The sequence below is a fragment of the Sciurus carolinensis genome, chromosome 5, assembly GCF_902686445.1.
Source record: "Sciurus carolinensis chromosome 5, mSciCar1.2, whole genome shotgun sequence".
Taxonomy (NCBI): Eukaryota; Metazoa; Chordata; class Mammalia; order Rodentia; family Sciuridae; genus Sciurus; species Sciurus carolinensis.
In genome coordinates, this window is record NC_062217.1 from 28740404 (window position 1) to 28750243 (window position 9840).

The 9840-nt window shown below is 37.4% G+C and overlaps 1 protein-coding gene across 1 annotated transcript; it reads right to left on the reverse strand.

Annotated features, from left to right (window-relative positions):
• Positions 1 to 271: 271 nt before the first annotated feature.
• Positions 272 to 8669, reverse strand: Zar1l (zygote arrest 1 like). The gene is made up of 4 exons (XM_047553454.1): positions 7532 to 8669; positions 6903 to 6995; positions 5341 to 5415; positions 272 to 415 (listed from the first exon to the last, which is right to left on the reverse strand). Exons 1-4 carry the CDS (start codon positions 8183 to 8185, stop codon positions 272 to 274), a joined length of 966 nt encoding a protein of 321 aa, XP_047409410.1. The 5' UTR covers positions 8186 to 8669.
• Between the last annotated feature and the right edge of the window lie 1171 nt (positions 8670 to 9840).

Genomic DNA, 9840 nt, shown 5'->3' on the forward strand with positions numbered 1-9840 from the left:
TTTTCCTCTTCATTGTTTCCTTCACATAAATGACAGTCTTTACCAATTCCAGATGCCATACTAGTTATTTTTACCCTGGGATCACCAATTAATGTGACTTGATGGTCTAGTTCATATGCATTTATTTTATTCTATTCACATTGTACAATTATTACACAACCTACAAAAAGTACAAAAGTCTAGTCCATTTTCCAAAGCCAAGTCAGAGCCAAGTTGCAAAACAGGAAGACAGCACAGTAAGTTATTAGAGTTCACAAGCCACACTGCCTTGTCATATGATGCATTTAAAGCTGTAAATATTGCCACAGGAGAATTTCTTGTCTTTGCAGCGACCACACAGTTCCTGTCGATGAGGCCTCCTTAGATCAATGTGTCTTTTCTTTTGAGGACAGGAACAACGAGACTTTGAACAGGTCTTTAGAAAAGGAACAGTTTGGGCATTAAAATGATCAAATTAGAGTTTCAGGTGTAATTCTCAAATTGAAATGCTCCTCCCCACTACCCCAACCCCTCACATCTTCATTTTCAAGTCCTATGAGAGGTCCATGACTAATTGTACAAAACCACTTGAAACCCCCTTAAATGCCATGCATTTTTATATGAATGATCAGAGAAGATATTCAAGAGAATATTGTTGAGGCAACCAAGATGACAAAAAAAGAGTTAAAGAGTTCTGTAGAGTGTGTCTGTATCACTTTGTGTATTTATAGCCAGGTGAGTGTGAGGGGCATTGGATGGGTACTACTTGATTTAATTATCTAAGTGAGACCATTAAAAAATGAAAAGCAGGGCTGGGGATATAGCTCGGTTGGTAGAGTGCTTGCCTAGCATGCACAAGGCCCTGGGTTCAATCCCCAGCATCACCCAAAGGGAAAAAAAAAATGCTAGAGTAATGGTTCTCAGGGGTGATTTTTACCTATCAGGGGACATTTGACCATGTTTGGAGATACTTTGGGTCGTTAAATCTAAGAGGAAGGGATATTCTAGAGGAAGTCAAATTCTTTTCTTCCCAGATATGCCCAGTCTTTACTAAGATTTAATGCAGTGCCTTTCAACCATTAACACATTCTATCTTCTGATAAATAAAAAAATTATGTCTTATGGGGACTGGCATACTCCCATGGTCCACTTCCCTATCCCTGCAATCACTGAAATTGACAATCACTGCTCTAAAGACTGCATATATCTCATAGCCACACTGAATAAGTCAATATTTATCTTTTTATACTGTGAAAAATATGCATTTCCACTTTCCAATTACAAGTCTTAGATATGATTTGCCAAATATGTAATAATCACATTCTCTTCTCTGAGTATTCCTCCTTATAAGAAAATTCCAATAGCTAATATATTACATATTATATGTCTAGCACTGTCCAAATCATTTTATATAAATTAATTCATTTAATTATTACAATATTCTAAAATGTTTTTTTAGTTGTCAATGGACCTTTATTTTATTTATATTCAGTGCTGCGAATCAAACCCAGTGCCTCACACGTACTATGCAAGGACTCTACCACTGAGCTACAACCCTAGTCCCACAATTTCTTTTTAAGGGAGAAAAGTTCAATAAAATAATGGTTTATTCTAAATGTAGATTTCTGCTTTTGGCAATATTAAATTAAGTAATTCTGACTAAATCTCCTGGACAACTAGAAAAACTGAGTTAAAAAATAAAGTGCTTGCAGGCACTGGAAAATTATCAAAACATTAAGGAAGCAAACCCAGAAGAGAGGTAAACCTCACATGTGGTAGTGGTTTAAAAAAAAAAAAAAAACTCACACTTTTCTGAAAATATTAAAAGGCAGGTTTCCTTCAAACTGTTTTTGGTTTTTTTTTTTCTCCCCTAACCTTAAAAGACCATAATAGAAAGTTAAGATCTCATCTAGTTCTGTGATTTTTTTTTTTTTTTTTTTTTGGCACCAGAGATTGACCCCAGGGGTGCTTAACCAGTAAGCCACATCCTTAGCCCTTTTTATACTTCATTTAGAGACACAGTTTTGCTAAGTTGCTCAAGGCCTCGCTAAATTGCTGAGACTGGCTTTGAACTTGCAATCCTCCTGCCTCAGCCTCCTGAGCTGTTGGGATCACAGGCATGCACCACTGGGCCTGACTTAGTTCTGTGACTTTCTAAACACTGGAAGACACCATAGAATCCAATCACAGGTCTATTAGTCTAACCTTGGGCAAGTTATTTAATCTTACTGAATTTAGCTTTGTAATCTATAAAATGTCAATAATACCTATTACAAAAGGCATCTATAGGCAATACTGCATGTAAAAGGTATGAAGATAAGAAGCTGAAAAGGGGATTAACAAACTGATGAGACTAAGGGAAGAGCCCGCCAAGCAGCTCATACGTTGTGTTAGGACCCGTTAAGACTACACCATAAGAATAAGAACCAATTAGACCTACTTTCACAGGTGCTGAAGCTCAGCTTTAGCTTCATGTTAGTCTATCTGCCTGTCATAAGCAAATATAAATCCTCTCTAAAAGAAGACACTTCTAGTGACCAATTATCACCATGGCTTTTAACATCTGAAACTACCACTCAATCAAAAAATATCCAGGTATATGAGGAGACAGAACATACTTGAAAATCAAAAAGAATAACAGACTCACAGGGAATTAAGTTAATGGAATTATCTGACACTGATTTTAAAATAACTAAGCTTATTCTGTTCAAGGAAAAAGACTAATATTTCCAGCAAAGATCTAGAAGTTATTTTTATAAACAAAAATTCTAGAACAGAAAAATATAATAACTGAAACTGATAATTCAATGGATAAGTTTAACAAATTGGAAAAAGTTGAGATAATTATAAATGGTGAATAATTTAGTAGATAATATCCTGTCTGAAGTAAGCATGAAAAAACAGAAAATTGTTTAAGAGACAGAAATGAATGTGGTAAAAGGTCTAATGTGTAATTAGAGAAGAGAATGGAAGCAAAAGCAACATTTAAAAAGGTAATGACTAATAATTTTCCAAAAGTCATGAAAATAATCAGCTACATATTCAAGGAACATTTCACAGAGACAAGAAGCAGGATAAATACAGAAAACCCCCACAACTAGGCACATCATTGTAAAACTGTTATTAAAAATATTTTTAAAGCAAGCAGATTTAAGAAAGGGGGAAAGAAATTACTTCAAGGGAAATACAATGCAGTTAACAGCCAACTTCTTAGAAATAATGAAATTCAGATCTTTAAAGATCAGAAAGAAATACTGTCAACCTGAAATCTCTATACCAGCAAAAACTTCTTAGACATCCAGATAAAATAGAATTTATCACCTTCATGCCTGTACTAAAGGAAATATTAAAGTCTATTCTCCAAGTGAAAGGGAAGTGATCCCATAAACAAAAAAAAACAAGTGACCTAAAGACAACAGAAAGGATAAATATATAGCTAATGAATACTGACCCTGTAAAATCATATCTCAAAGTTGAAGATATGAGTAAAATTAAAATACACAACAGCAGCCAGGCACAGTGGCACATGCCTATAATCCCACAGGTTGGGAGGCTGAGGCAAGAGGATCAGGAGTTCAAAGCCAGCCTCAGCAAAAGCAAGGTACTAAGCAATTCAGTGAGACACTGTCTAAATAAAATACAAAATAGGGCTGGGAAGTGGCTAAGTGGTCGAGTGCCCCCGAGTTCAATCCCCAGTACAAAAAAAAAAAAATACACAACAGCAGTACATACATTAGGATGACATGATACAGAATTTGAGTGCACTAAATTCTTTGCATTGGCAGGAAGAGGTAATTTATTTAGACTGTGATCAGTTAAGAAGTTGAGTTATCATTTCTACAGTAACCACTGGAAGAATATTAAAAAATGAATAACTACCCAAGATAATCAACTGGAAAATGGAGTATTTTTTAAATTAATTCACTGTAGTGCATGCCTGTCATCCCAACTGCTTGGGAGGTTGAGGCTTGAGAATTGCAAGCTCAAGGTCAGCCTTGGCAACGTAGCGAGACCCTGTCTCTAAAATTTTAAAAAGGGCTGGGGATGTAGCTCAGTGGTAAAGGGCCCCTGGGTTCAATCCCTAGAAAGGAAAAGAAAAAAATCAATTCAAGTGAAAATAAGAAAAGGGAGTATAGAAAAAATAGTAAGAAAATGTATTTAAATCCAATTTTTTTCCAGTACTGGGGATTGAACCTGGGGTACTCTCCACTGAGTTACATCCCCAGCCCTTTCTATTTTTTATTTGGGACAGGGTCTTGCCAAGTTGCTCAGGCCAGTCTCAAATTTGAAATCCTCATACCTCAGCCTCCTGAGTTGCTGGAATCATAGGCCTATGCCACCACTCTAAGCCTTAAACCCAATTTATATATATTTATGTTAAACATAAGTAGACTAAGAACCTCAGACTAGAAAATTTGAGCCTAGAAAATTTTAAACTAGCTTTTTAAGTATCATTTATTTTACCCAAATTATATAAAAATAAATATTTAAATGAAGGATTTTGTTTTAGGGGAAAAAAACTTCTTGGGCTAAGGATAGCTCAGTGGTAGAGAATTTGCCTAGCATGCACAAAGCCCTGGGTTTAATTCCAGAACAATGGAAACACAAAAATCTTTTGATTATGAAAATTATGTCACACTTTTCTGAAAAGCTTGAAGACAGATTTCCTTCAGGCTGTTTTATATTACCCCTCGCCCCAAACTCAAACAGAATTAATACGAAGTCAAGGTCTCATCTAGTTCTGTGCTGTTCCACAAACTGAAATATACAATGGACTCCAACTACAGACCTAATCAGTCTAACCTTGGACAAGCTATTTACTATTATTCAATTTAATTTTCTGATCTGTTAAAAAAAAAAAAAAAAAGGACTAATACCTATCACAAAGGTTAAACTACAGGAGAAAACATATGCTAAACAGCCCAAAGTTTGGTACATAGTAAAAGCTTAACAGTTACTTATCAAATTACTACATTCTAACTATACACAGGCTATTTCAGAAAAAACATATACTATAAACACACCACATAAAAAACAACTTAAGGGCTGTGGATATAGCTCAGTTGGTAGAGTGCTTGCCTTGCAAGCACCATGCCCTGGGTTCAATCCCCAGCACCACAAAAAAAAATAATAATAATAATAAGAAGAAGAACAACTTAAAATAGTAAATCCTCCCAGTTTCTCTCCAAAAAGGAGAATCGGAATTTATGCTTTTATTTTTTCTCAAGTATTTAATTATAAAATTTCCAATATATGAAAACCTAACATTCCTGTGCCATTATGTAGTTCCATTACATCCTAACATTTGTCCACAGAGGCTTCAAGTTGATGAACAGAAACACAATAGTTTTGTGTGCTTACCTGACATTGGATTGCTTCTACTCGATAAGGGTTAAAACTCTTTTGGCACTTGCAACAGAGTTGTTTGAAATAAACCTAAGAAGAAATTTGTTTGTTTTTAAGTACAAGCTAATATAGGTATATCTCTCCTAGGCTCCCAGTTTTTAATTAAAGTAAGCCATTTCCTCACCATGTACTTTGCTGTTATCCAATCTCTACCCTCGAGGTCTTAAGCTCTACTAGTGCTATTGGTCATCACCTTTCTTACTCTATAAATTTAATTTTCCTTAACTATAAAATTGGGTTACTACTACTTATTCTTTTCTGATAACCACCCAATCACATACTTAATAGAAACTAAATAATAGAAAGTAGCTGTTATTGTGGTTACCCATTAGTACCATGGGCTTTCTAGGCTTTGTGCATTTTCCTGTGCACAATTTTCTCCTGCTCAAAGTCCTATTTGGGCATCATGATCTGTCCCTCAGACAGGTTTATCATCTGCCTCCCAATTACCACTTTCATGTCATGAGTGCCACGGCATACATCATCAAACTGCATTTTGTCTACATCACTCCTATCAGAATAAATTTTTTGAGGATGACAGTGATCTTTTTCTTTGTATTCTATTGTCTTGGAATGTATGAATTAAACCCATGGTTTTTCCTCTATCAAGAGAGGGGAATTTTAGTTTAAAATCTATTTAACTTCTGGGTCCAGTAAATGGCTAGTCTGAAAACCCAAGTCTTCATTCAAGTCTTAGTGTGCCTCTTTGCCCTCACCCTCTACAGGCCTTTCGCTAGAAAGGCCTTATCTGAACATACAACACAAACTCAAATACTCTTAGAAGTGAATGCAATAGGCCCAATGTAGATGGCTGCAAAAGGAAGCACACAGGACAAGAAAAAGGTGACAGAAGCCACTCAGCTGCATCCTGTTCTCATTCTGAAATGAGGGTCCATAATAACCAGAGTCTGATTGCTCATGAAAATTCAGACATGTAGACAGAATGTGAAGTCCTTCTCAATCTTAATATGTTAACAATTAACTCCAATGGGGATAGGGTGTATACAGTCCTAGCTCAGCAAAACTCTTTTGAGTTATTTACCTTTATAAGTTATTTCTTTTATTGCCCCATCTTGTGGACAAACTGGAAATTTCCTCAAACTATGGGCCAAATCTGTTCAAATTTCACCAACTAAAAAGTTGTTTAAGGGGCTGGGGAGATAGCTCAGTTGGTAGAGTGCTTGCCTTGCAAGCACAAGGCCCTGGGTTCAATCCCCAGCACAAAAAAAAAAAAAAGTTGTTAAAGTCTCAATAGACAAAAGTTCTTCTTAATAACCTGACATTTTGTCCAACCAAACTACCAAACCACATACAACAACAGCATTTGGCCCAGGAACTGATGTGGGCTGTTGAATTTAGTTTGATTCAGTCATTGAGTGCTTATTGCATGCTTTGTACCCAGGACACCAAGATGACTGAGTCAGGGTTGTGACAGTCATGCTGGAAACAGATCCTTCCTCCAGTTGACATCTGTCCCCACCCCATTCTCCTCTCATATCCCACTCACTTTTACTTACCTTATTAGTTCCAGAAATGCACCATACATAAGCACTCTCCCATCTCGTCTTACAGTCTTTACAGTGAAAATAGCCGTATTTTGGTTCCAAAAACTGAAAATAAGGGGATGGGGAGTCTTTTACTATACTATATTTGTTGGTGGGAGGGATCAGTTTTTTTTTTTTTTTTCTTTTTGGCTAATTATTTTGTGTAAAAATTTAAGATTACCTTCTTAACTTCACTTATATCTATGATATCTATGCTCACATCAAACATTCATTCATTTAGTGTCTCTCTTAGGATTACCCTGGGATTCTTTTTGCTGTTGTTGTTCATACTTTTCCCAATCCATTTTCCACAATGCCACCAGCACAATCTCCCAGAACAAACCTGACCTTCTATTGCACAGAATTGAAGCTCTTTGTTTCCTTCCCCAAAGCCAACAGTGGCCAGATTTTTGGTTTTAAATCTGCCTCCATGTTTTAGCAAAAACTTGAAAAACTCACTCACAGGCCATGTAAAACATGTTTTCAAAACTCCTTTACCAAATAAAAGGAGGAAGCAAGAGAAGACTTCACTCTTACTGTCCCAGAAATGTAAAAGAGGCTAGAGCAGGCTGGGGAATAAAGAAGAGGGAAGAAAAGTCTACCTGGAAGTTGCTCTTCCGGAGAGGATCTGCAGCTGCAACTCCTGGCACCTGCTTGTTCTTTCTTTCCGGAGGACACAAGGCATCTTCCTCCCCCAACTCCTCTGGTTGTCGAAGTTCCTCCTGCCTGTCATCTTCTAACCTTGGCGTTGTTGGTGGCTGCTGGCTGGCTTCTGCGGGGCCTGAAAGCGCCTTGTTTTCCCCATCTTCCTCATCCTTCTGCAGTCGGATCAATCCCCTGCGGCTGACCACTGGCGAATAGACTCCCCAAGCTGTCACCGGTTGCCTGTGGCCAGTGCTGTCCCAGGGGGAGCGGCTGCGCAGGGTTTGGGGCCCCAGGGAGCACTGCACCGACTTGTCCACCCGCAGGCTCACCTGCACGCCCACTTCCTTGGTGTTGGCTTTCCACAGCCGTATGCTTAAGTTGGGGTTCATCTGGGCAAGAATGGCCTTAAGTTGCGCCCTCTTGTAAGGGTCCATGCAGTAGTCCGGGGCATTCGCTGGCACCAGCAGCCCTGGCCTAGCCAAGAAAGTAGGGGGACCCATGTTTTGCCTCCAGTCCGACTGTTTGTGCCCTGAGAGTCCCGGCTGGCCCAAAGGCAGTGTGTTTCCATAGCCCTGGTATAAGCCATAGGGAAGGCGGACAAAGCGCTCCATCCACTCACTAGGTGCTCAGAATCGATAGTCTCCTGCGTTTAGTGTTCTTTCGCCTTCCACCTTCATTGGCCCTTTCTTTCTCCTGATCAAATTGGTTCAGGTTCATCCTTGGCTTCTCCATTTATTTCAGAATCTAACAGGAGCTGCTACCTATTACCCAAATTAAAGGAGGGCAGATGTATCTACCTGCAGAGATCTATAGCCACTTGATTCTTAATTGCTTTTCCCTAACCTCTTCAATTCCCTGTTTCTCAATCTTTTTTCAAAGCTGTTTTTCATTTCTGACTTATTCACACACATGCTTTAATTAGCTATTTCATTCTTTTTTTCCTCTAGTGGCTATTTTATAGATCCCTTGTGCACTGTTGATGGGAATGTAAATTAGTACAGCCATTATGTAAAACAGTATGGTGCTTCTTTTAAAAATTAAAAATAGAATTATCATCTGATCCAGCAATCCCACTACTTTGGTGTATACTCAAAGGAAATGAAATCAGTATCTTAAAGAGATATCTACACTCCAAGTTCATTGCAGAATTATTCACAACAGTCAAGCTATGTAAATAACCTGTCTGTTGACAGGTGAATGAATAAATTGTGATAGAATATGGCAATATCACTTAGTCTTAAAAAGAACATTCTGCTGTTTGCAAGCACATGAATCTGGAGGCATTATGCTAAATGAAATAAGACAGGTAGGAAGAAAAAGTTCCGTATGGCCTCACTTATATGTAGAATCTAAAAAAGTCAAATACGTAGTTACCAGGGTTGGGGAGGTGGGGAATGTTGGCCAAAGGGCAAAGCTGCAATTATGTGGGATAAATAAATCTAGAGATCTAATAATGTACAGCATGATGACTATACTTACTACTAATATATTTATACTGAAAATCTGCTGAGAGTAGATTTCTGGTGCTTTCCTACATGTACAAATGGGAAATGAATGTGTGAATTGCTTGACTTGCAGTAATCATTCACTATATCTGTGTACTAAAATGTGTTGTACATATTGCAATTTTTATGAAAAATAATTTCAAAAATAAAGCATTAATTAAATACAAGAAGTTATCTGAGCAGTTGCACTATAAGAGTATAAGAATGTATGTTATAGATCTAATGAACATAAAGTCCCTAGTACCAAGAACAAAGAACATAATTATTATAGTGGTATGTATATGAAAGAAAATATATTTCAGAGTGTTGTGTGACATGCCAACTGTTCTCATTAGTCCATTCCCAGTGAGACACCCATCTCCCTGCTCCCAGAAAAGGGGAAAAAAGCAAATTGTTTTCATCTGTAAATGCAGTTTTTGCTTTTGTTTTTCACTGCAATGTAGTTAAGTATATGAGGTGAAATGAATTTGAATTCCAACCTGGGGCTTGTTACCAGGCAAGTTACTTAATTATTTGTTTCTGTTTCCCAATTTGACAAACTAACCAAATTATAGGATTAATGTAAGACTGACTGTGATATTGCCTGTAAAGCACACAGCAGCATGCTGAACTCAAAATATTCAGTGAATGGGTTAACCATTATTAGATAAAATCACAATGTGTGTTCCTTTGCTAAATAGAAGATCAAAAGTTTTAGTTCTATCTGCATTAGCAAGGGCTTCTGCTATAACTAGGGATTATCAGACTAAAAGTGATAACTA

Bases quoted from the DNA above. Each gene is read 5' to 3' on its own strand.
- Zar1l (XM_047553454.1), bottom strand. From the start codon at position 8,185: ATGGAGCGCTTTGTCCGCCTTCCCTATGGCTTATACCAGGGCTATGGA. The intron at 6,996-7,531 runs GTAGACTTTTCT...CCTTATTTTCAG, and splicing joins TCCGGAAGAGCAACTTCCAG to TTTTTGGAACCAAAATACGG. The intron at 416-5,340 runs GTAAGCACACAA...CCTTTTCTAAAG, and splicing joins TAGAAGCAATCCAATGTCAG to ACCTGTTCAAAGTCTCGTTG.